This window comes from Crocodylus siamensis, chromosome 11, assembly GCF_052110815.1.
Source record: "Crocodylus siamensis isolate JL-2025a chromosome 11, ASM5211081v1, whole genome shotgun sequence".
In the NCBI taxonomy this organism is placed as follows: domain Eukaryota; kingdom Metazoa; phylum Chordata; order Crocodylia; family Crocodylidae; genus Crocodylus; species Crocodylus siamensis.
This window is the reverse complement of record NC_143405.1, coordinates 16455335-16482318: the sequence shown is the minus strand read 5'-3', so window position 1 is coordinate 16482318 and position 26984 is coordinate 16455335. Positions and strand designations below refer to the sequence as shown.

At 45.4% G+C, this 26984-nt stretch overlaps 1 protein-coding gene across 1 annotated transcript; it reads left to right on the top strand.

Annotated features, from left to right (window-relative positions):
* The first annotated feature begins 613 nt into the window (after nt 1-613).
* NELFB (negative elongation factor complex member B) lies at nt 614-26782 on the top strand. The gene is made up of 13 exons (XM_090021847.1): nt 614-846; nt 4984-5147; nt 5591-5690; nt 6618-6848; nt 8403-8588; nt 12226-12338; nt 13147-13249; nt 18748-18843; nt 21472-21614; nt 24003-24109; nt 24769-24910; nt 25444-25552; nt 25802-26782. The coding sequence occupies exons 1-13, from the start codon at nt 745-747 to the stop codon at nt 25937-25939; spliced, it is 1734 nt and encodes a 577-aa protein (XP_089877973.1). The 5' UTR covers nt 614-744; the 3' UTR covers nt 25940-26782.
* Nucleotides 26783-26984: the final 202 nt, after the last annotated feature.

The window sequence follows — 26984 nt, the reverse complement described above, 5'->3', positions numbered from 1 at the left end:
ATCAACATCTAGCGCTCACTGGTACTGCGGGTAGTCCAACAGATCGGTTTCAAGCGTGTATTGCGGTATATGGGAATCGATGCGCTGTCCGCCATTCCTATGCACAATACTATGTAAGATATGTATTTTATTAGGATGATTGTTATTTTTACCTCCATAAAAAAAAAATCACAACACTAGAACGCCGGCGCCCCTGAGCGCGGGCCTACTTTGCCTTATGGGTACTCTGGCCCTGGGTGCCAAGCTCCTGCCCCCCCAGCAGCAGCTGGCAGAAGCAGGGTGCCTGGCACCCTCCGCCCTCCCAGCGTGCATAGGTGATGCGGGGGAGGGGGCATTAGCCGCTGCCAAAGCCGCCGCTGGCTCCTTGCTGTGGACCTGGCTGCGGGCGGTCCCCGCTCGGCCCACCCTCGCCACGATTGGTCCGTCTTGAAAACCAGATTCAGGGTTTCCTGTTGGTTTTCATGGGTTTCGTAGGGGCTGGGCGGAGACGGTCCCGTTGTGAGGGCTGCAGCGCCCTGTCACTGCCCCCGCGGTGGCTGTCCTCTCTCTCGGGGACACGCCAGCGCCCCCTGCAGCGCGGGAAGCGGCGGCCGAGGACGGGGCAGCAGGGGGCGCTGGGGAGCGGGGGCAGTGCCGGCGGCTTCCCGGATCGGGCCGGCGGGCGGCGGGCGCCGGCAGCGGCGGAACCAGTGCGTGGGGCCGGGCGGAGCGGCCGGGCGACGGACCGGGGGACCGGGCGGCGCCATGTTCGCGGGGCTGCAGGAGCTGGGGGTGGCCAACGGCGAGGACCTGAAGGAGACGCTGACCAACTGCACGGAGCCGCTCAAGGCCATCGAGCAGTTCCAGGTGCGGGGCCGGGCCGGGGGCACTCTCCTCGCCCCTCCCCGGGGCCGGGGCCTTCCCCCTCCGCCCGCGCCCGCCTCTCCCCGGGGCTCTGTGGGCCTGTGGCACAACACCGCTCCGCACTTCAGCTGCTATAATTATTTTACTTATATTATATTTTTGTTTAATAGCATGATGGCCCCCTCAGGATGTTTTAAAGCCTGCGCTAGAGGACTGCGAAAAGCTTTGCTCTTTCTTTTTCTGCATGTTTCCTGCGCGGATGTGAGAAGCGGGGGTGTGCAAAGCTCCAAGGCAGGGGTGCAGGTCGTAGCCGTGTTGGTCTCAGGCGGTCGGCAGACCAGGTTTGTTGGGTGAATCTGACGTCTTTTATTAGACCGACTTAAACAGAATTTTCTTCTCAAGCTTTGGGGTTTAAAAACCCTTCGTCGGGTGGAAGAAGCCTGTGCTGTCGGCGCGGGTGCTTCCTGGGTGCCAGGAACAGTGGGGAAGCCAGAGGCCAGGCTGCAGGTGAGACAGGCGGGCAGTGAAGATGTAAACTGAGGAGTCAGAGGGTGAGAAACAGGCTGCACAAGGGGGTGGGGAGAGAAACGGGAGGTGAACGTAGCAGGTAAATAGTGGGGAGGTACCTGGGGAGTCAGATGTCAGGCAGGTTGTCGTGTGTCATAAACCAAATGTCTGTATCTGCTTGGTAGCTGTGTTGGTCTGAGACAAGAAGACATACAAAAAACTAGAACTCTTGGTTCCAGAATGATACCTTTTCTTAGACTCACTGGGAATAATAATTATTTATTAGACCCGTTGGTCTAATAAAAAGTATCATTTTGGAACCAAGAGCTCTAGTTTTGTGTCTATTTAGTCCATGATTTTTTGTATCCAGGAAACTGATGAAGTGGAGTTCATAGGCTCGTCTCTGGGAAGTGTTTTGTAGGTTGCCTTTGAGGATCAGGACTGAGAGACTGGAGAGAGAGTGGTTTTCTTGTGAGAAATGTGCCCCCACAGGTAATTGGATATTTTTGTCTTTGATAGATGTCCGGTGTGCATTCATTCTGTGGTGCAGTTGATGTTTGGTTTCTCCTACATATTTTCCATCAGGGCATGTGGTGCACGGATGAGATGTATCACATTTCTGGAGATGCAGCTGTAAGATGCAGGGATGCTGATGGGTCTGTTGTGGGGTGTAGTAACAGTGGGGGTGGTGGAGATGTGTTGGCAGGTTTTGCATTTCTTGCCACGGCATGGTCTGGATCCATTCGGTGTGTTTGGGGCCTAAGGAAGTTTGCTTCTGGTGATGAGGTTAACGAGGTTCGGTGCTTGGTTACAGGCTAGGATGGGTGGTTCTGGGAAGATCTCTTTAAGAATTGGATCTTCTTCTAATATGGGTTGTTTGAGGATTTTCCATATGGGTTTGCAGGAGGGATGATATATCATAACCAGTGGTGTGCGATTCATGGGGGTTTTCTTCTGTACTGCAGCAATTCTTCACGTGGTGTTCAGGCAGCTCTTTCACACATATGATCTATCTTGCATGCAGACCAGCCCAGCCTCTGGCTTCTTTACTATTCACTTCATCCAGAAAGAGCACGCGCCAACTGCAGAGGCTTCCTGAGCCTGACAAAGGGTTTTTAAACCCAAAAGCTTGCTAAATTTTTTTTTCCAACTATTTAAGTTGGTCTAATAAAAGATTAGATTCACCCAAAGAACCTTGTCTGCCTAAAAGCTTAGATATATATTTGTGTGTGTGTGGTGGCTCCTGTGCGCCACCCCTGCCCAGCACCCCCAGAGCGCACACAATGCTCGAGTTGGACTCGATGATCTTGCAAGGTCCCTTCCAGCGCCTAATGTCTATGAAATCTACGAAAATAAATATGAAATTTCATAGATTGCTAGGGGCTGGAAGATCATTGGGTCCAGTCCCCCTGCACTAGGCAGGAGAAGACAGTTGGAGTCAAGTGACCCCAGTGAGGTGATTGTCTAGTCTCCTTTTCAAGATTTCCAGGATAGGTGACCACACCACCTCTGGAGTGAGTTTATTTCACAGTCTGGACACCCCAACTGTGAAGGAGTTTTTCCTGGAATTGAGCCTGAAGCGGCCTTCCAGGAGTTTGTATCCATTGCTCCTGGTCTTCCCCAATGGTGCCCTGGTGCACCAAATTCTTGATGTAGTCCCCTGATGTAGTGGTGAGCCGCTACCAGGTCCCCTCTGAGTCTTCTCTTCTGTAGGCTGAAGAGGCCCAAGTCCATCAGCCTCTCCTCTTCTTGTATGGCTTGTTGTGCAAGTCCCTGATCATACAAGTGGCTCTTCTCTGGACCCTCTTGAATCTGATTCATACAGTTGTCCGGTGGGTTTTCAAAATGTAATAGTCACATGCATTTGTTTTCCTGACATAAAGTCCTTAATGTCGTTACGTCATGTGATGAAACCTCCAAGAATAGATTCAAACAGAGTTGGCAACCCTACTGCCCACCCTCCCTGCCTCTGAGGGGGCCACTACCCCTGCCTGTCTCCCCCACAACACACACAACACCCGTGTGGCTCTGGAGAGCGGTGCTAGGAGGGCAGCGGGTGCCAGGCACCCTGCTTCTGCTGCTGGCTAGTAGGGGGCAGGAGCCTGGTGCCCGGGGCCTGATAGGCATGTGCCCAGGGGCACGGGCGTTCTAGTGTTACAATTTTTTTATTGAGGTAAGAATTATAATCATCCTAATAAAATATGTATCATGTATAGTATTGTTCATAGGGACAGCAAACAGTGTGTCCGTTCCCATATACCACAATACATGCTTGAAACTGTTCTATTGGACTACCCTCAGTACAGGTGAGTGCTAGATGTTGATATGTATTGGCTCAGAAAAGACAAAAGTCAGAGTAGATAAGCGGCCCTGAAGAACGTGTGCCTGGAGCACATGAGGTATGAATCCGGCCATGGTCAGGCCCCTGGCACTGTAGCAGGCCAGAGGGCTCAGTCCCAGCCCAAGCTGCTCTGCAGGGGGTGAGCTTTCAGGGCAGCTTGAGCTGGGACTGGAGCTCTGCCCTTATAAAATCCTACAGTGCCCTATACACTGCAATGGGGTAGTAGCTCCTCCCGTGCAAAACACTTGGAGACAGTAACTTTGTGATTATTACTGTCTTTCCCTGATTATGGTTATAAATGCATCATGTACATTAAAAGGGATTACTACTGATCTGGTTGTAATGGAACATACTGCTTGGCAAAGAAAACAGAAGTTCCTATAAATGTCATGCATTTTTAATGTTCTTCCACTATAGCTGTAAAAGGCTTGATGGATATGAATTGAAATACAAATTTTGTTGAAATATTGAAAAAAATTGGTGTGAAATAACAGCCATGTATTTTAATTGGGATGCATAGGACATAGGTAAACATACAAGGGCTGTTCAAAAAGTATTGAGACTGGTACTATAGGAAACAAAATATTTTATTTACAGGGGTTTTGGCTTAATGTCCTTCGAAGTGTGCTCCTTCTCCAGCCACACACTTCTCGTAGCGTTTCTGCCATTGTTGGAAGCCCCTTTGATAAGCAATTTGTAGAATTGCTAAAAGCTGCTCAGCCGCATTTTGTTTTATGGTTTCCACATCACAAAATCTTCTTCCTTTCAAGGTTTTCTTTAGTTGAGGGTCACATGGTGCCATATCAGGTGAATATGGAGGCTGTGGCACTTTTGGGATACAGTGCAACTTTTTGCTCTTCCCTCATCTAAAGAAAACCTTGAAAGGAAGAAGATTTTGTGATATGAAAACCATAAAATGGAGTGGAAGAAATGCAGTTAAGCAATTTGTGGAATCGCTAAAAGCTGCTCATCAGAGGGGGTTCCAGCAATGGCAGAAACGTTGCGAGAAGTGTGTGGCTGGAGAAGGAGTGTATTTCAAAGGACATTAAGCCAAAACCCCTGTAAATAAAATATTTTGTTTCCTACAGCATTAGTCTCGATACTTTTTGAGCAGCCCTTGTATATAAAAGAAAGAGCTAAGGTTTTCACATTCACAAAGCATAGGCTTTAAGAACAACACCAAAAATCATGAGAGTTGGCAACATTGATATAAGCTGTGTTAACACTTTGTTTGTCCTGCTGTAAGTAGTCCTGCTACAACTCACCATCCTGCTTGGTGCTCATTTTGGCAGACAGAAAATGGGGTCCTGCTGCCATCCCTGCAGTCAGCACTGCCGTTCCTGGACCTGCATGGGACGCCGCGGCTGGAGTTCCACCAGTCTGTGTTTGATGAGCTGAGGGAGAAGCTGCTGGAGAGAGTTTCAGCCATTGCCTCGGAAGGAAAGGTTGAGGAAAGGTGTGTTGCTAATCTTACTGCTGAAGATTAAGTCACTGCATTTGCACAGAACTCCTAAATTAGCCATAGTAAATACAATTTGTAAAGGCTCCTAGGTCCCATAGGCTTCTGAGTAACTTCTTGTATGTGTGACTTAGTCTAGAGGTTCCCGATCCCTGGGCTGCGGCCTGGTACCAGGCCACGATGGGTTGGCTGCCAGTCCACAGGAGGGTTGGCTGCCAGACCGGAAGTCTGGAAGTGACCAGCGTATGGTGGACCAGCAGCCAACCCTTTTTTATACTGCAGTTTGCTGCGGTCCACAGTTTACCAATCCATGATCTAAAAAGATTGGGAACCACTGACTTAGTCATAGTGAGTGGAAAATCCATGGAGCCTGAGCACCTAAATCACTTAGGAGCTCTGAATATTTTAATCAGCAGCTTCTCATGCTTGCATTTTTCTAGATACAAGAAGCTGGAAGATCTTCTAGAGAAAAGCTTTTCCTTGGTCAAGATGCCATCCATACAGCCTGTGGTGATGTGTGTCATGAAACACCTTCCTAAGGTAAAAGGAGTATATGGCTAATTCTCCTGGTTACAGCCTCTTTCAGCCTCTGTGGTTAAACGGGCTGTATGCCATGTGGAAAGTCTTTAAGTTTGTAGCTGGCTGTTAAGGAATTTGGCTTATGGGTTACCTGAGTCTGATGGAAGTTAACAGTGGCATGTATAGCAGGGGCGGGCAGTTATTTTGGGTGGAGGGCCGCTTACTGAGTTTTGGCAAGCCATCAAGGGCCACATGAGAGGCAGCCAGGGGCAGATAAATATTAATTTTCTAAATTTTTTAGTGGCCCTGTGAGCCGGATAGAATGGCTTGGTGAGGCACTTCAGCCCGTGGGCTGAATTTTGCCCACCCCAGATGTACAGGATAGTTCAAAAATATTTTGTGTTGTCTAAAGAAGCTTTTAATTAGAAAAAGACGTCTTTCTAATTTTAAAAAGTATATGAGCTATCCACCCCACAAAACAGAGCAAAATTTCTGATGAGTGAGCTTTTCTATAACTAGTTTCAATGTTCATGGCAAATGAAAATAAGATTTTAAGTAGTTGGTCAAATTTATAAATCAGCAAGATTTCTGGGAAAAGGCACTTAAAAGGAAATAAGGCACAATGGTATCTTGAAGGTACTTACTTCAAAACTGCTACTGTAGGCTGCTGAATTTTGAATTGACACACTAGATAGCAGTGTTCTCCTTTTAAAGAGGAAAATACTTGCTTCAGAACTAGGAGGAAAACATAGGGCTTTTCTGGTTTCTGTAGGAAGCCAAATGCCTTAAAGTGATGATGTAGAGAGGCAGGGGGAAGGAAGGACAAGTCCTTTGTGTTTCCTTGGGTGGTAATTACTCTATGGAAATCATAGATGCAGCCAAGATTGTGATTCACAACTATCCAATGGTCTACTCAATACCATTTTGACTCTGCATTGTTGTTTACAGGTCCCTGAAAAGAAGCTGAAGTTAGTGATGGCAGATAAGGATTTGTACAAAGCCTGTGCTGTGGAGGTGAAGCGCCAGATCTGGCAGGATAACCAGGCCCTATTTGGTGATGAAGTGTCCCCATTGCTGAAGCAGTACATCTTGGAGAAAGAGAACATTCTGTTCAGTAGTGATATTTCTGTGTTGCACAACTTCTTTAGTCCATCTCCCAAAACAAGACGTCAGGGAGAGGTAGGAGCAAGGACACCCGTTACAAGGGAGTTGTGAATAGAAACCCTTCATTTCTGTTACATAATACAAACATGTTTGGTTCTTCTGTTGTCATGATCAGATACTTGAGTCTCCATCGGGCCTTGCAACTGTGTTCCCAACTGCAAAAATTTTACATGAGCATTCTGTCTACCCATTCCAGCTATAACTTACCCACCTGTTTTTACAAGTCTCAAATCATCAGATTAATTTTTATTTAGTAAATACATATAATGGCTAATAATATTATTTTTAAAGCCCCACTGAGTTCAGTAATTGGTTAATGTTTAGGTTAAACAATGTAAATGCAGTTTCTCTTAAATGGCTAGTAAAAAAAAAATCATGGTGTGTGTCCCCCCCCCAAATCTGTTTATCAGTCTGGATTGTAATACCAGGTGTACTGTGTGTAATATCTGGGCACCTATGGTTAAATCAAGGTTTCGTTTTTCTCTATTTTTCTTTGTTTCATATTAGCAGCATGCAATAAGAGTCCAATCAAAAAAAAAGTTTTTGTAAAAATAGGAAAGCAGCATCAGGAGTTGTGGATGATGTGATTTATTTTTTTTCTTAGGCCAGGCATTCAGTTAAAGGCACAGTGGGATGTGAATTGTGATCCTGACAATCACACCTCTTGCTATGCTACGCATGCATGACAAGAGGCACAATTATGGGATCCCAATTGCACCCTGTTGCTGGTGCAGGGGGAACATGATCCCAGGCTTCACCTGCACCATCAAGTAGCATGCTGGGTACCTGGTATACTCCTAGTTTGGAATACGAATCAGTTGACTGATGCTCCCAGCCAAAGGAACACAGTGGAGCCCTTCAAACTCTGATGTGCTCCTGCAGCAGGGAACACCAGTCAGCTAATCAGCACTGGCCACACATTAAATGTAAGGAGCAATGGGAACCAACCACGAAGTTATTATGCACATTTTGTATAATAACTGTGTGGCTTATTCTCTGTTTTTTGTACCATTAATTGCATGAATGTTTGGCCAGTTTACTATTTTAAGATGTGATGAACTGGTTAATCTCGTCATAAGTGTAATATCTTCCAGGGGCTTTAGTGTTATCATTTGCAGTTGGATTTTATGTGGAATATGCTACAGTGATAGGCTAAAATACAAAGCCCTAAGATAAAAATAGCAAGTATTTCAATTAAATGTGGTTCAGTCTTAACTTTGTGACTTACAATCTTTCCCTGATTGTGGTTATTAATGCATCATGTACATTAAAAGTGATTACCACTGATCTAGTTGCAGTGAACCACACTGCTTGGCAAAGAGAACAGAAGTTCCTATAAATGTTGTGCATTTTTAATGTTCTTCCACTATAGCTGTAAAAGACTTGGAAAAACATGAGCTGAAATAGAAATTCTGTTGAAATATTGAAAAAAAAATGGTGTGAAATAGCAACCATTTATTTTAATTCTGGTTTTCTACAACAGTTGAGGAAGAATTAAACCTTTCTAAAGCTATGGTAATAACATCTTGGATACAAAATGTATGGTTTTTTTCCCCCCCCCCATTTTAGGTGGTTCAGAAACTGACACAGATGATTGGGAAGAATGTGAAGCTCTATGACATGGTGTTACAGTTCCTAAGAACTTTGTTTCTTCGGACGAGAAACGTCCATTACTGCACACTGCGGGCAGAGCTACTGATGTCATTGCATGATCTGGACATTAGTGAGATCTGCACTGTTGACCCTTGCCACAAGGTACAGTGTGCTGGGCTTGGCAAAAATATTACTTTGGAATGTTCTGTCTGAGCAGATTTCATGTATGATTGCTGCCTTTAAGATCTCTAGAGCAGAGAAGGTGTCTCCTTTGGCAATGGGAGAAGGTCTAAGCCTCAAATGTGAAATTCTCTTATTCCTTGGAAACTGGTACAAAACAGATCTGTGTTAATTAAGTCCCCACTAAGTCGCTCACTGTAGATAAATTGTTCGTCATGTAGTTTATGGTACTTTAATATGAAAAAAAAATCAGTATCCCATTGAAACAATATCACAGAAAGTTACAGTTGGAAGGGACCTCAAGAGGTCATCCAGTCCCACCCCCTGCTCAAAGCAGGACCATTCCCAAATAGATCATTCTAGCCAGGGCTTTGTTTAGCTGGGTCTTGAAAACCTCCAAAGATGGAGATTTCACCACCTCTCTGGGTAAACTGTTCCAGTGTTTTACTACCCTCCAAGTGAGAAAATTCTTCCTAATATCTAACCTAAACTTCCCTTGCTGCAACTTGAGACCATTGCTCCTTGTTCTGTCATCTGCCACCACTGAGGACAGTCTAGCTCTATCTTCTTTTGAACCCCACTTCAGATAGTTGAAAGCTGTTATTAAATCCCCTTTCAGTCTCATCTTCAATAAACCCACTTCCCCCAGGCTTTCCTCATAAGTCATGTCCCCCCTCCTCCTACCTTTTTTGTTGCCCTCTGCTAGACTCTCCAATACCTTCACATCCTTTCTGTAGTGAGGGGCCCAAAACTGAACACAGTACTCCAGATGTGGGCTCAGCAACGCAGAGTAAAGGGGAATAATCACTTCCCCTTACTTACTGGCAACACGCCTACTAATGCAGCCCAGTGTGCTGTTAACTTCCTTGGCAACAAGAGCACACTGCTGGTTCATGTTCAGCTTATTTGTCCAAAGTAACTCCCAGGTCCTCTTCTTCAGAGCTGCTGCCCAATCAGTCAGCCTGCGGCCTGTACTGATGTATGGGATTGTTCCATCCTAAGTGCAGGACTTTGCACTTATCCTTGTTGAACCTCATGAGATTCCTTTTGGCCCAATCCTCAAGTATGTCTAGGTCACTCTGAATTCTAGCCCTACTCTTCAATGCCTACTACTCCCCCCAGCTTGGTGTTGTCTGCTGAGGGTGCATTCAATGCCATCTTCCAGGTTGTTGTCAAAGACATTGAACAAAACCAGCTGCAGGACCGACTCCTGGGGCACTCTGTTTGATACCAGCTGCCAACTAGACATCAAGCCATTGATTACTACCCTCTGAACCTGATGCTTCAGCCAGTTTTCTGTCCACCTTACAGTTCATTCATCCAGCCCATACTTCCTTAACATGCCTGCAAGAATGTTGTGAGAGACCATAACAAAAGCCTTGTTAAAATCAAGGCACACCACATCCACTGGTCTCCCCGCATCCACAGATCCAGTCGCCCTATTATAGAAAGCAATTAACTTGGGTCAGGCATGACTTTACCTTGGTGTGAATCCATACTGACTGTTCCTAATCGCCTTCCTCTCCAAGTGCTTCAAAACGGATTCCTTGAGGATCTGCTCCATGATTTTTCTAGGAACTGAGGTGAGGCTGACTGGTCTGTACTCTGGATCCTCCTTTTCCCCTTTCTTAAAACTGGGCACTGTGTTTGCCATTTTCCACTCATCCAGGACCTCTCATGATTGCCATAAGGTTTCAAAGATGATGGCCCATGATTCTGCAATCCCATCAGCCAAGTCCCTCAGCACTCTCAGATGCATCCCATCTGGCCCCATGGACTTGTTCATGTCTAGCTTTTCTAAGTAGTCCCTAAGGTGTGTTCTTTCACCACTGGTGCTCATCTCCTCCCCTGACTGTGCTGCCTGGTGCAGTAGTCTGGGAGCCAACCTTGCCTGTGAAGATGGCAGCAAAAAAGGCACTGAGCACTTCAGCTTTTTCTGCAGTCTGTCACAAGGTCACCCCCCCATTCAGTAAGCGATCCACACTTTCCCTGATCCCCCTTTTGCTACCGACATACTTGGAGAAAACTTTCTTGTTACCCTTCACATCCCTTGCTAGCTGCAAGTCCAATTGCGCTTTGACTTTTGTGACTTCATCCCTGTGTGCCTGTGCAATGCTTATATTCTTCCCTAGTTATTTGTCCAAGTTTCCACTTATAAACTTCCTTTTTGTGCTTTAGTTTACTGAAGAGTTCCCTGCTAAGCTGAGCTGGTCTTCTGCCATACTTGCTAGTCTTCCTGCGCATGGAGATAGTTTGTTCCTGCACTTTCAGTAAGGCTTCTTTAAAATACAGCCAGCTCTCCTGGACTCTTCTCCCCTTCAGTTTGGCTTCCCAGGGGATTCTGCCCATGAGTTCCCTGAGCAAGTCAAAGTCTGCTTTTCTGAAGTCCGAGAGCCTTAGTTTCCATGCTTCCTTCCCTCAGGATCCTGAACTCTATCATCTTGTGGTCACTGCTGCCCAAGTTGCCACCCATTACTACATTCCCACCAATTCATCTCTGTTTGTGAGCAGCAGGTCAAGAAGAACGTGGCCCTTACAGCACTTGCACCAGGAAGTGGTCCCCAGTACTCTCCAAAAACTTAACTGGATTGCCTGCGCACTGTTGTATTGCCCTCCCAGCAGATGTCAGGGTGATTTGAAATCCCCCATGAGAACCAGGGCCTCTGATTGGGAAGCTTCCGCTAGCTGTTTAAAGAAAGCCTCATCCACTATTTCATCTTGGTTTGGTAGTCTATAGCACACGCCCACCAGAACATCACCCTTGTTGCTCTCCCCTCTGACCCTAACCCAGAGACGTTCAACAGGCCTATCTCCAGTTTCATTTTGGAGCTCTGAGCAATCATACGGCTCTTTACATAAAGTGAAACTCCTCCTCATCTTCTCCACTGCCTGTCCTTCCTGAACTGTTTGTACTCATCCATGATGGTGCTTCAGTCCTGTGAGTTATCCCACCACATCTCTGTTATTCCAATCACATCATAGTTCCTGAACTGTTCAAGGACTTCCAGTTCTTCTTGCTAGTTTCCCAGGCTCCGTGCATTCACGTACAGGCACCTGAGGTAACTAGTCGATTGCCCTGATTTCTCAGGAAGCATGAGAATACCTCCCCTGTTGCCCCCTCCTGCTTGCTTTTCCTCCAGGTCTCCCACTTCCTCACTTACCTCAGCTCAGGGCTTTGGTCTTCGTTCCCTGGCAAACCTAATTTTAAAGCCCTCCTGACTAGGTTAGAGAGCCTGTCTGTGAAGACACTCTTCCCTCTCTTCATCAGGTGGATTCCATTTCTTCCCAGAGTCCTTCTAAAGGATGTGTAAGTGCCTAACTCCATTTCTCTGAAACATCCCACTGTGGCCAGGTGTCTTATTTTTAGATATTGTGATATCTAAATTGGAGGTGCCTAAGGTGTCTTTCTGGATTTCATTCTAAGGCTACAATTTTTGAAAACTATGCGAGAGGCATGTAATGCTAAAGCCTATACAACCTCTGGGGTGGGAAAGGCTTCTGCAGTTCTATTTAATTAAATAGTGAACCACCAATGTTACAGCAGAATCCTTCAATGACTCGTATTCTAATGCTAGTGTAGAAGCCATGGGCATGTTAAGCAAGTTTCCTATGTTTGCAGTTCACTTGGTGCCTAGATGCCTGTATTCGGGAGAAGTTTGTGGACAACAAGAGAGCTCGGGAATTGCAAGGTTTTCTGGATGGCGTGAAAAAAGGACAAGAACAAGTATTGGGGTGAGTAAGTTGTTTCACTTAAGAATCGTTAATGATAATTTCAGTAGCCACAGTGGCTGACAATTAAATCAGGACTATATGGAGGAATTTCTAATGCATTCATAGGATGGTGGGTTTACTCATTATCTAGCTTCCAAGGTTTAATTCTGGCCACTGCCCCTTAATTTATAAATCAAAAGGATATTTGTCAGGTACAACTTGGTTCATTAACTAAATGCAGTAAAAGCTCTGTTATCCAGCATCCCCTGGGAAATGGGGGACACCTGTTAATCAGATATGCCAGTTAATCAAATGTGCACCGTCTGGTGCACTACCCAGTGTCAGTGTGCCAGGGGACAGGGAATGGGGCCCCACGCAGACTGCTTTGTCCTGGGCTGTGGGCCAAAGAAGTGACAAAGAAAAACTTGGCCCCTGGAAGCGGTACTTCTGGTTTTGCTTTTGCCCCATCCCTCAGATGCCAGTTAGTAGAGTTTTCTGGCTAATAAAGTGCTAGTTAATACAGTTTTTGCTGTACCTAAAAGTGGCCAAAGATAGAAATACAATTTCACCTGTTCCAGTAATTTGTATCATAATAATTTTTATTCCCTGTCTTCCTCCCCCTGCTGAATCTTGTATCGCAGAGTATCCTTTTTTTAGATGCCTTGAAGCTGTATATAGTGTCTCTCACATCTGACAGATTGTACAACTAAACAAGAGACATGATCAAAGGTCTTGTTTAAACAAATTTATTCTTAGGTAACATTCATCCTATGGCTGCATGTGAAATTGGGTTATGGTCTTTATTATTTGTGACTTTGTTTCCTTCTAGGGATTTATCCATGATCTTGTGTGATCCCTTTGCCATTAACACCTTGGCTCTGAGTACTATAAGAAACCTACAGGAGCTAGTTGGGCAAGACACCTTACCCAGGGTAAGTCTGAGAGACCTATGCACAGGTCACCCTTAAGCTCTGATCACAATTCAGTTGCAGGGTGGGATCTCCCCAAGTTGACTGTCCATTTTCACCTTGCTCACTATGAACTAGATGCATAGTAAGCCCTTACAATTATGAATGGTTGCAAGTAACTGCTTTCTGCCTGCTTAAATCCTCCTTAGAATTGCAGAATCCTTTATTACATATCTAAAATTAATATGGGGCTTGTTTTACACTGTACTAAGCTGTAGGTGATATACTAAAGTCCAAGTCCTGATGAGCGGTATAACTAAAGAGAGTTATCTTTACTGTACACGTAATTTTAAGCGGCACTTAGACATTATGGTGATGGGACCCATACCTAGGATCTAGGTAGACAGCCACTAGAAGCGTGCAAAATGGGCCCTATTCGATTCAGATCCCTATTCGGCCTAAATAGGGGACAGCGATTTGATCTGTTGATTTGGATCACTGTCCCCAATTTGATTTGGCCAAATTCAAATTGTCCCAGCCGCCTGCAGAGGGTTCGGGATTGAGAGTATGGTCGGGGGTAGAAAGGTAATAAAGGTTTATTGACTTAACAAAACTATGCATAATATACTGAGATACATAATGACAGATGATAATAATTTGCATCTGCAGCTTATCGGCAGCCCCCTCTGATGTCTGATGTACAAGTTTCTCTTTCCACAAAGCTCAATGAAATCAGGCGTCCCCAATCAGCACTGTCCGAGAGGTACCGGGAAGGACCCTGGTATTCAGTCCTTGGGCTCCTCAAGACCCATGGGCCCACTGATCCAGGTCAACAGCTAATTAGTAGTTCCTTTCACAGAGCTGTATCTTCCTTCTATATGATTTCCAAATGTGCCAGCCAATTTATAACTTCTGAGCTATGATGATAACTTACAGCTGTTCAGATTCTTTTTACTTCATAGATTCATAGATGCTAGGGTCGGAAGGGACCTCAATAGATCATCGAGTCCGACCCCCTGCATAAGCAGGAAAGAGTGCTGGGCCTACATTACCCCAGCTAGATACACATCTAGCCTTCGCTTGAAGACCCCCAGGGTAGGGGAGAGCACCACCTCCCTTGGGAGCCCATTCCAGACCTTGGCCACTCGAACTGTGAAGAAGTTCCTCCTAATATCCAATCTAAATCTGCTCTCTTCTAGCTTGTGGCCATTATTTCTTGTAACCCCCGGGGGGGCCTTGGTGAATAAATACTCACCAATTCCCTTCTGTGCCCCCCTGATGAACTTATAGGCAGCCACCAGGTCGCCTCTCAACCTTCTCTTGCGGAGGCTGAAAAGGTCCAGTTTCTCTAGTCTCTCCTCATAGGGCTTGGCCTGCAGGCCCTTAACCATACGAGTGGCCCTTCTCTGGACCCTCTCCAGATTATCCGCATCCTTCGTGAAGTGCGGCGCCCAGAATTGCACGCAGTACTCCAGCTGCGGTCTGACCAGCGCCCGATAGAGGGGAAGTATCACCTCCTTGGACCTATTTGTCATGCATCTGCTGATGCACAATAAAGTGCCATTGGCTTTTCTGATGGTTTCGTCACACTGCCAACTCATGTTCATCTTGGAGTCACCAAGATCCCTTTCCACTTCCGTGCCACCCAGCAGGTCATTTCCTAGGCTGTAGGTGTGCTGGACATTTTTCCTCCCTAGATGCAGCACTTTGCATTTCTCCTTGTTGAACTGCATTCTGTTGTTTTCTGCCCACTTGTCTAACCTGTCCAGGTCTGCTTGCAGCTGCTCCCTGCCCTCCGGCGTGTCCACTTCGCCCCATAGTTTAGTGTCATCTGCAAACTTGGACAGAGTACATTTCACTCCCTCCAAGTCGCTGATGAAGACATTAAAGAGTATCGGTCCAAGGACCGAGCCCTGCGGGACCCCACTGCCCACGCCCCTCCAGGTCGAAACCGACCCATCCACCACGACTTTCTGGGTGCGACCCTCCAGCCAATTCTCCACCCACCGGACTGTGCAGTCATCCAAGTCACAGCCCCTTAACTTGTTCACCAGTATGGGGTGGGATACCGTATCAAAGGCCTTCCTGAAGTCCAAGTATACGACATCCACCCCTCCTCCTGCGTCGAGGCGTTTTGTAACTAGATTAAAAAGAGACTAGATTGGTCAGGCACGATCTGCCTGCCACGAACCCATGCTGGTTTCCCCTCAGCATAACTTGCCCTGCCGGGCTCTCACAAATGTGAGCCTTGATAATTTTTTCAAAGACTTTGCCAAGGATGGAGGTGAGACTAACTGGCCTATAGTTGCCCGGGTCCTCCTTCCTCCCCTTCTTGAAAATGGGAACCACATTGGCCCTTTTCCAGTCCTCCGGGACTTGACCCGTACGCCACGAGCGTTCAAATATTCCCGCCAGTGGCTCTGCAGTGATGTCGGCCAGTGCCTTCAGTACCCTCGGATGGAGCTCATCCGGGCCTGCCGACTTAAAGGCATCCAGTTCTTCCAAGTGACCCTGCACCACCTCAGGGTCCACGCATGGAAGTCTGGTGCCTTGCTGCTGCCTCCCTACACTCCCAGTGAGAGACTTGTCATGCCTCTCGCTTAGGAACACTGAGGCGAAGAACTCGTTGAGGAGTTCAGCCTTGTCCCCTCTATCCGTCACCAATTGTTTCTGCCCATTTAGCAGAGGTCCTATTCCTCCCTGAGCCTTCCTTTTACTCCCTATATATCTAAAAAACAATTTCTTATTGTCTTTTACTTGGGTTGCCATCCTCAGCTCCATGGTAGCTTTGGCCTGTCTAACTGCCTCCCTACAAGCACGAGCAGAAGAGGTATATTCCTCTTTGGTGATCTCTCCCTGTTTCCACTTTTTATGTGCTCCCCTTTTGGCCCTTAGTCCGCCCTGGATTTCTCTGGTCAGCCAGGGAAGCCTCCTGGCCCCTTTCCCTCTTTTACCTCTCACGGGGATCGTCTCGCTTTGTGCTCGAAGGATAGTTTCCTTAAGGCACAGCCACCCTTCTTGGGCTCCCATCATTTCAAAACTACTACTCTGTAGTGCGTCCTTCACTAATCGCCTGAGTTCACTGAAATCAGCTTTCCTAAAGTCCAGCACGTTCACCCTACTGGTTACCTTACCCACTCGACGCCTTATGTTGAATTGTATTTTTAGGTGATCACTGTCCCCCAGATGGCTACCGATCTGTAGGTCCCCTACTATGTCATCCCCCGTTGCCAATACCAGATCCAGTAAGGCATTCCCCCTAGTGGGACCATGTACCTCCTGCGTCAGGTGGAGGTCCTGTACACAGGTTAGAAACCTGCGTGAGCGGTGGGACTTTGCTGTCTGTGTCTCCCAACAGATGTCCGGGTAGTTTAGGTCCCCCATGACCACCGCCTCTTTAGCTTTTATGGTCTCCGAGAGTTGCCTCAGGAGCCCCAAATCTGTTTCTTCCCCTTGATGTGGGGGTCTGTAGCAGACCCCTACCACCAAATCCTTTTCTCCTTGCCCCCCATTTAGCCTAACCCACAGTCCTTCTACTTCCTCATCCTTTGATTCTGTCTTGATGAGGGTTGATGTATATTGCTCCTTAACATAGAGCGCAACCCCTCCCCGCTTTTTCCCCACCCTGTCCTTTCTGTACAATCTATAGCCCTCGATATGTACCGCCCAGTCATGGGATGAATCCCACCAGGTTTCCGTCAGCCCCACTAAGTCATAGGCGTTTAGTGCAACCAGGAGCGCTAGTTCATCCTGCTTGTTCCCTATGCTCCTAGCATTAGTATATAGCCACTTGAGCCCTGCGACTGGTGCCTTTGCTGCCCCCCCGCTCCAAGTCCCAAAGGGCTCTTTGTCTCTTACCTTCTCGTTCCTTACCTGTGCCGTATTGCTGTCCACCCCCTGTCTTTCATGTTCCCAAAGCTCTCTTTCTTCAGGCTGGGCTGTCCTTGTTGGTGCCACCTGGTTTGGTGGTCCACAGCTTCCCCCGCCCTCATCTTTCCCTCCCCCCGACGAGCCTAGTTTAAAGCCTGCTGTCCTTAAGCTGACCAATAGCAGTAAAAGCCTTGCATTCTTTTGATAAGGTTAACTTTAACTGTGCCACAGGGCCTTACTACTCCAAGGCTTTGTTAAATTTACTAGGCCTTACTTTATACAAGGCTTTACTACATCTTAGACTTGAATTAGGCTCTTAGCAACAACATATAGTTTAATATCTGAAAAAATGATGGAAAAACACTTGGTCTAATCTTCATAGAGCCTTCAGCAAGCACCTTTATCACACCGACATAATTTTCACCTGTCACACTCCACCCCTTCAGGGACAGTGATTCGATCCGTTGATTCGGATCGCTCTCCCGAATTCAATTTGGCCGAATCCGAATCTGCCGATTCAATGCTGATTTGGTGAATCAGCGATTCAGACACAGGCACAGCTTTAAAAGTTTTTTCTACATACCTTGAGGTAGCAGCGTGGCTTGTGATCACTGCGGTGCTGGGGTGGATGAAGCGTCCCACAGCAGTGCATGGGGCTCTCCAGGATGCTCGGCAGCAACCCCGGAATTGGACCAGAAGTACTTCTGGTCCACTTCCTGGTCTGCCAGGGAGCACACGGGGAGTCCCCCTGTGCCCCCTGGCCTGGCAATCAGCTGCAGGAGTACTCCAGGTGGTCCCCAGACCCAGGAGGCACCAGTCTCCAAGCCAAAGGGTGCAGGGGGCCCCCAGCACACTCCCCAGTGGACCCAGAAGTGCTTCTGGTCCACTTCTGGGTCCGCTGTCAAGCATGTTGGGGAGCCCCCTATGCTTCTATGGGACGTTCCATATGCCTCAGCACCACAGCGATCACGAGCCCCTGCTACCTAGAGGTATGTAGAAAAAACATTTAAAGCTGTCTCATGTCCGAATAGCCGAATCTGTCCAAATTGATTTGGAGGGTTCCAAATAGATTTGGAGGGATTAAAGGATCCTCTAATTTGATTCGCATTCAGAGATTCGGCCACCAAATCGGGCCAGATCTCCACTGAATCAAATCGGGGACTGAAACTTCGCACAGCCCTAATAGCCACTCTCAGGATGAAACGGAGGAAATGTTCCTATGTTTCACTGTCAGATTAAACAAGTTTTACATCATGTTGTAAGCACACAGATCACTTGGGAATTCAATGTACTAATGTAAATACAACTCTTACTGGTTGTGTACCATCTTTTCTGGATTTTTACGTATGCCAGTGCAGATCATTTTATTCTACCAGATAATCAGTGTGTCAGATAAATGGTGTTTGTGTTTCTGGCAGGGTGTTAAGTATAAAGCCAATCCTGTGATAGATTTTATATATGTTATGCTGAGGTGTGTTCTGTAGTGCAGGCAACTGTTGGAGTCCCTCTTCAGCTTAATAAACAAATAAACAGTTTCCTCTAGCAATCTTTGTGATTTGACATCTCTGATAATTCTGCTCAATCCAAGAAAGATTCAACATGTAAAGAAACCAAGAGAAAGAAAATAGGTTTTATTTTATTTAAATTTCTAGGAAAGCCCAGACTTGCTGCTGCTGCTGAGGATGCTGTCTCTGGGACAAGGAGCTTGGGATATGATCGATAGTCAAGTCTTCAGAGAGCCTAAAATGGTGAGCTTTTCTTGAAAGTCTGGAATAGTACTTGTCCCTGCTGGTTAAAACAACATCAGTGTCAGCTTCTCCAGGTGCCTCTATAAGCATTTGCCAAATTTGTAAGGGTTGTTTGCCTGCACAAACAAGGTGACACTCTATTTGAGTGCTCTGTAAACTTTGCCTGGCTTCTTTTGTTCTCTTTGAACATCTAGCCCATAATGCACTTAGAGCCAAGTTTTATTTCTGATCAAACTAGCCCCAGTTTCTCAAAAGGCATGGCAATTTTCACCCAAGTGACAAGATGGTAAAGCATAATTGTGTAAAAAATTGTACTTCTAGGGTTGGCCCCAAATCTAGCAGCTCACTGACTTGTCATTCAGGGTGAAACACTTGTGCCTTCCAAGTCTTTGTGGTAGGCATGTAATAAAGGTATTTCAGTCAGCCTCTAGAAAAGAGTATTTTGGATTGCTCAGAGGACTGTCCCTGTACTTTCCCTTTGGCTAGCACCTAAGGTGGTCTTCGCCAGGCTTGAGAGAGGTTATGGAAAGAGTGTGATCACAATCATGGGCAGTAAGCGTTGGCTTAAAAAGAACCCTCCAAAAATTATTTTTTTCTTCTGTGCTGCAAAGCAGCCAGATATCTTCCCAGGGAGGTTCCTTGAAGCCCTGGATATCTAAAATCCTGACTGACCACATGTTTATCCTATGATTCACATATTTTATTCGGTTTTGTGAATTACTGTTCGGCTGTGGTGAAGAGCTGCCCCCTTCTGCAGCTCAAGCTGGCCCGAGCACCGTGGGCCCTGGGGGGGGTCTGCCCTGAGCACAGAGCCCAGGCCTTATCCCTGGGTGGGCATGCACAGCCCGATTCTCACCCCAGCCCCACTGTCCTGGGTCCCCACGTGCCTGTGTGGGCTGGAGGGGAAGAACTGGTGGCGCCATCTGGCAGGGGGGACCCAGGGCAACAGCCAGGGGGCCTCAGGTGCAGCTCCCGCCCACCCACTCCAGCCCCAGTGGGCCCCACAGCCACGGGCAGAGTGCATGATGGAGCCAGGAGTAGCAGAAGCAGAGACTCTACCTCAGCCCATGCAGAGAGCAGGGCCCAGGGCTGCGGCACGTGGGGCGGCACCAGCCACATCTGAGCATGGCACAGGCAGGCACTGCCACCATGCACTGCTCCCCCAACCAGGCTCCTGCCTCAGTTTCACCCTGCACACAGTTCAGGCGACAAAGCATGCCCAGCCCTGCTCCCTCCCTCACCACAGGGGCCTACAGGAGCGGGGCTACAGCAGGGCAGGGGGGCCTAGAGCCACTCCAGAATTCACCGTAGCCCCACCCCAAACCCTCTCCCAGCGCTGTCACCACCACCCACCCCAAGCACAGCCTGACCCAGGCCCTGCCAGGAAAAGGCCAGCACCCCAGCCTACAGCAACAACCCGCTCGCCCCCATGTGCAGATGTGGGGGCACCCCCCCCATGCCCTCCCTGGGTGCATGCAGCGGTGGGAGCTGACCCTCTCCCCTTGCTCCCCAGACGAGCCACTTGCAGATCCATCCTGCACCCCGCCCTGGCTGAGCAGCACCTGCCTCTGCCCCACTCCCTCACCGAGGGGCCTCGATCTGCCTTCCTCCCCACACCTCTTAAAAACAAGAAAAAAATATAAAGGGGTACATGAGGTGAAACTTTGAGACAGAAGGGGTTAAAAAAGGTTGAAAACCCCTGCCATAGTCCATTTTAAAAGGTCCTCAATCTGTTGGAGCCACTCAAGGATTTCATTCAAGAGGATTTTCCACAAGTTGCTCCATTTTTAAATGAACTTTGTGGCCGCTTGAACTTTTGCTTCCCATTATTTTCATTTTGCAGCAAAACAAGTAGCTTTCAGCTGCTGGAAAAAGATCACTGCATATTTGGTTAGACACACTACTAACTCTGCAGTGATCAACATTTAGGGGAATTAAAAATGATTAGTGCATATTATCAAATTACTCTGTCCTTACAAAGACCCTTTGCATTCAGTGTTTGCATTCATATAGAGCCAAATGCAGTGGAGAAGATATGAATTTCATGAAGTAGTACTATCAAAGCAAAAAGTCATAGTCCTTTCTAGCCCTATTTTCCTAAAATCTAAAGGGAGGTCACATAGTTCAGCCCTTTGCTCAAGGTAGGAACATGCCTAGCTAAACCATTCCAAACAAATGCTTCCCTGACCTATATTAAAATCTTCCAGTGACTGACTGCACAAATTCTCTAGCTTACATGTTCCAGTACTTAACCAGCCTCATAGTGATAATACATCCTTGGTTAGCCGAACCCTTGAGAGAGCTCCCACCAAAAATTTATTCAAATAACTGAATTTGTTCTGCTGAGTAAAACCCTGTGGTATTTTTGGAGGAATTATGCATTCTAACACCGTATATATGTTATATAGGAAAAGAGAGGTACCTGATGATTTGAGCAGGCACTGAATATGAATATGTTTTTGTGATCACAGGGAAATCATGCACCTTATTCTCTGGGAAAAAGTGTAGGTGTATCACTTGCTTACCCTTGTTAAACCATTTTGAGTTCCTTGGCTGAAATGAATTATGTAAATACTGTGTGTTCTTATATTGCACTGGCTTTTTTTCCCCCTTCTCTGTCTCTTAAAGGAACCTGAACTAATCACCAAATTCTTGCCAATGCTGATGTCCTTTGTGGTGGAAGATCACACATTCACTGTAGATCAGAAACTGCCATCAGAAGAGAAGGGACCAATACCCTACCCCAGCACTATTCCTGAAGCTTTCACCAAGTATGTCAACTACTTTACTTATTAATATATGTGTTAGATGCTTTATCAAGGCAAAATGCTAGGTAGCCATACTGGTACCATTATGTACAACCTGAAAAAATCAAGTGAAGGAATTTTGAAAGTGTTTAAACGTTAACTTGGGGCTGAAATTCCATTGACAAGGATTTGGGAAGATTAATTAGTAGAGTAAATTGATATTCTCCACAAGAGAAATGCTCACATATTATGCTTTTTGATGGAGACATGTGGCACATCAGTATCATCTGCCTTTCCACAATTTTAAGTGTGGAGCAGAGACAATATATAGTCCTGTCCTGGTGTAAATAACTCTATTCTGGAGAAAAGTTACCCCTCAAAATCAGGTGTACCTTCAGACTGGTGTAGTTTACTTCTACCTAATTTCCTATCCAGTTTCCCTTGAGCAAATAGCTATTTCTACTTCCTCTGCCACATTGTGGCACTCTAATTTACATCACCGTATAAACTGATTTAAGTTACCCTGGTGCAAATGTGTCTCATGTCCATTCCCATATTTTTAAGCTGTTTGTTACTTGCTTTCATTTCTTAAGCCCTTGTAATACCAGCAGAGACATAGATTATGCTGTGACTTCTGTAGACCATGAAAAATTTCCAAACTCTATACTCAGTGACATGTTAATATTATATTAGTATTTAATGGGGCTGCTATACATCAGACAGAAATGGCCTTCATGCCTGTGACACAGAATATAGGTTAGGTTACTGGATTTAGGATTACATTTTAGTTAAAGGGGATTTTAGATTACAAAGATACCAGTAAAACTACTTGCATAGAACTTAAGCAGTGTCCAGAAAAAGGTGTGAGAGGCAGTGTTTCTTTATCGCTACTGGCAGGGCTGTCCAATTTGGAGGCCTCTGATTAGAGAGCTCAAATATGGCCTTTTTTCATAAGGGGCAAAATTGAAAGGCAGTTGAATAGGTAACGGAACAAAACTCATAAGGACCTCAGTCGGCAAGGTAATTTGTAATTGATGAGAATCCATTTCAACTTAAGTGACAAGTGTATTGAATAGCACAGTTATGTCTTACTGCCTTTGCCTTCTATTATCTAATAATGGACCTTCTCAATGACCGCCCACTGTAGGCAAGAACCTAAAAAAATGTGAAGATTGCACTCCATATTACAAAAATGAATTCATTTTGAGCTCTTGCCACTGAAGCTGGTCAGTTTGTTCCTCTAGGATATAAAGACCTGGGAACAGAAGTAGCACAAGAGATTTGGTATTATAATTTAAACCTTTTTTTACCCAGTGGAAAAATAAAGATTTAGATCATTTCTGATTCTCATAATGGGTAGAATAAGAAATATTTTTGCCTAACAAACTACATTGCTGCTTGACAGTAACACAACTGGAGAAAGGCAAGTGACTGAACAGCACCATGTTTTTTTTAATCTTGGGAACTCCAAATTACCTTTATCTTCCTCTTAAGAAAATGGAGCTTCTGCCATCATCTTATAAAATCCTCAGCATTTCCTGTATTTGAAAACATTGCAGCACCCCATGTGAAGCAGTAATTTTTATTCTCGATGTAGGCCTAGTTTGGAAAAGGATGGAGTATTTTGTTGATGCTTTTTACTATATTCATTCAGTCTTTGCAAAGAGAATAAAGGTTTCCTACCTTTTTTTTAAAAAAAGCAAGAGAGATGCTTGTGCAACTTTGAAAGCAGAATGCAGTGTACTTTTCATGGTACTATTTAATTGAGGTGCGTTTTGCCTGACACCCTCCCCCCTCGGGCTCATCCCCCTGCTTGTGTTACTGTAACTAAGATGCATGTACCTTGGTACGGTAGAAAGTGTAGTTTGCTTGAAATCCCATATGTCTGGGAGTTCAGAAGCAACTTACTCTTTGCAAAGCATGAAAAGGTCTTCTGTATGCTTAGGCATACTCATATCTTGCACTTATTTCTATCACTGTTCTTGTCCACATATCCACACTCAGACTATTGTCTCTAGTTAGAATCATGGTCACCACTGTTTGATAGCAGCGCTGTGGGTGTCTGAGCTATGAGAAAGTATAAATCAAATCAAAATCATACTTTCCATTCTGCTGAACTTGGTCTGTGAAGTTCCTTCTTACATTAAATCATGGAGAGTTAAGAAGTTGTTATTGGAAAGTAAAAATGTTTACTGAATTATCATGTCTTTAGTCCTAGTCAGCAGACAGCTAACAATGGTATGCACCTTGGCCACCATGTCACAAAAGGCTTGAAGCTAGATATTAAGATATTCTATTGCTCCAGCTCCATGTGTGTTCCAGTTCTTAGACCTTTTCTTTTTAAATCACCTCTAGTAAGTGGTTTCTTGTTTTTCTGGTTGTAAATCTTTGCTTGTGTTTGTACCGTTACAGATTTTTACAGGAAAACAGAATAGCTTGTGAAATTGGGCTCTATTATGTTCTTCACATCACTAAGCAGAGGAACAAGAATGCTTTTCTTAGGCTTCTGCCAGGTCTAAGTAAGATGTCTTTTCTTTTTATATTTTGTGTCCAGTTTTCACACATGGGAGTCCTAAATTGAGGAAAATAAGCATTTGGGGATGACTGGGGGATAGCATCAATCCTTTTTTCAGCTTTGCTAGTGATTTCACTGTGTGGCCATGGTGAGTCATTTACCTTAGGTGGCAGTGTTTCCTTACTGAACCAGAATGGAGGGAGCCTTGTTAACTGTCTCTAATTCCATGGATAAAAGATACTGTACTAGCAATGTGACTAATAGGCTTGATGGAATAGAGCTGAAAGATAAATGATATATTTGATCAAGTGGCTTCCTGCTGCAGATAGTCTACAATGATTACATTGAGTCAGAACTTACTATTATCTTTGGATTTGGCTTCATTCACAAAAGAAACTTGCAATGACACAATGCAGAATTCAGCACAAACCTTCTCCCCCAGGCTTAAGTGTTCTTACCCCTTCTACAATAACTACCCAGCTCACACCCTAGGTTTTTCTGAGATCCACTCTCACCTTCCTTTATATCTGGACACAGTAATAAACCACCTGGAGATGGTTCATCAGGAAAGTCCACTTGAAATTTTCTGGCACAAACTTCTACTACATGGCAAGGTTTTTAGGCAAATGCATGCTAGCCTGTCGGTCTCTTTGTGTCATGCAGTTGAGACATTCAGTGACCTGGCCTTCAGTGATATTTTCTTGCACCTGCTCACCGGTAACCTCACATTGCTGGCTGATGAATTTGCACTGGAGGAGTTCTGTACCAGTCTCTTTGATGGCTTCTTTCTCACTGCCTGCTCAAGGTAACTGGTGTCTGTCTTCAAAGCACAGTATTTACAAGGCAAGTGGGTAGATCATGCCTCTCTGAGCTATTGCTTAACCTGCCTGCAGACTCTTTTCTTGGCTAAATAGATTATCTGTTTTATTTTTTAAAGAAATAAGATTTCAGCAGCCAATTCTGTAGCACCAAAATCTAAGAAATTACAGGATGTTGATTATAAAATGTTCTGAAATGTTAAATCACTGTTTGCGGACACAAGATGCAGAAGGCATGATACAGTTGTGCGTCCCATTTCTGTTTTGAACATTAGAGAGAGCTTCAGGATTGTGCTTTGTCAGTTGCACAGAAAATGTGTTTGTCTGCAAAAAGATCATATTAATTTCTTGGAAGCCTAAGGCAGGATTCATATAATGTAGCACACAAGCCATTTTTCTACATGTATTTTTAGCATTTGAATGTAGTTACTCTGACAACCATTGTAACTTGTGCTCTAAAGTGTAAACATAATATTGCCTGTTTACATTTGTTTCACCACCTGAAAATTGCTCTTCACAGAAAGGAGAATGTACATAGACACGTGCTAAGATTGCTACTTCACCTGCATCACAAAATGGCACCTACCAAATTGGAGTCACTCCAGAAGTCTTTGGAACCTACTAAGCAGGTATGAAGGGTAACTAGAAGAAAGCCATGTGCAAATTAAGGCAGCTGCATTCCCTGAAGTTGCTTAATGGAGCATGTGTTCTGTTTTAAATAGCAGCTTTCAAAGCGTACATAGTTCTGACTTAATTAGATCATAACCTCCTCTTCCCACTTTCCTCTGTGTTGAAACACTCCCTGTAATTGCCGTATTTAGTGCACTGCCTAATAACAACTAGAATAAAGTGTGACTTTTTAAATTCTTATTCTACAGACTAGCGAGGCTGTGAAGGATCTTTACAACCAGCTCAATGAAAAACTGGAGCTTCGCAAGCCCAGCCCAGCCCAGGTGGCTGAGACACCTTCCATGGAACTGCCCTTACCCACTGTGCCCACCCCAGCCTCTCTCTGAGCCGAACCTACAGTGCACTGGTGTGATTTTTTTGATGTAGAAGAACTAGACTTGGCAGCCTGTGTGGTGAAGCAGTTTCAGTGCACTGTTAAGTGTCTCTGTCAACAGGGATGAAAACTAATCAAGACTCACTTAAACCTTTCTGAGGTGCGACCAGCAGTCACTGCAGTTTGCTTTTGATTGTTGGCTGTGCTGGGTTGCAAACTTAGTCTGTGGCATATTGCAAGGATTTCTTGTAGATCCACTTACCTCTTAACTGTGTGTATTTTTTCAAAAGAAATAGGTTTATTTTTAAGCTTGATATGTTATTGCAGTTTTAGATGTAACAATTTTATGAGGTGGTAAATATAAAAACTCAACTCATTTAATCAGACAGAGTGAACTCTTGAGATTGAGGCATAATTTCTCCCATTGCTCCTAACTTGCTTCTCCAGGTCTATAGGTATTCTGGTATAACTATATAGTAACAGAGCCCCCAATAAAGACGTAGCAGATGCCAGCATAAGGGGCTTTTCTGCTAACAAATCTGTGTCCGCACCAGGGATCTTGTTGGCCTGGGTGCATCAGCTGCAGGAGGTATAGCTCTTGTCATGTTCTTAAGTCAGCATAGCTGTAGAACTAGCAGACGGCTGCTTTTGAGTTGGAGATGTTTGCTTTGAAATAACTTTGCTCCCTCCTTCTTAATTACGAAGGTGGGAAACATCCACCTTGGATGGGGATGTTAATTACAAAGGTGAGAGCTACCTCAGAAGGAATCATAACTTCTTATTCTCAAATGTGAGTTTCATAACAAAGTCCAAAGAACCAAGCCACTGCCTCAAATAAAAAAGCTTTTAAAGAAAACTTTGAGGTAATTTTAAATGATTCTTGAGGCAGCTAGAGAAAACAATAAACCCCCTCCAAAATGGAGTGGTGGGGAAGATTGTGACAATCCTGAAATCCCATACTGGAGAATTAATCAGCATCTAATGACCCATTTGCCTTTGCTGCCATGTGCTAGATTTATTCCTCTTCCCCTCTTGTGCTTACTAGTGGTGAAGCTGAG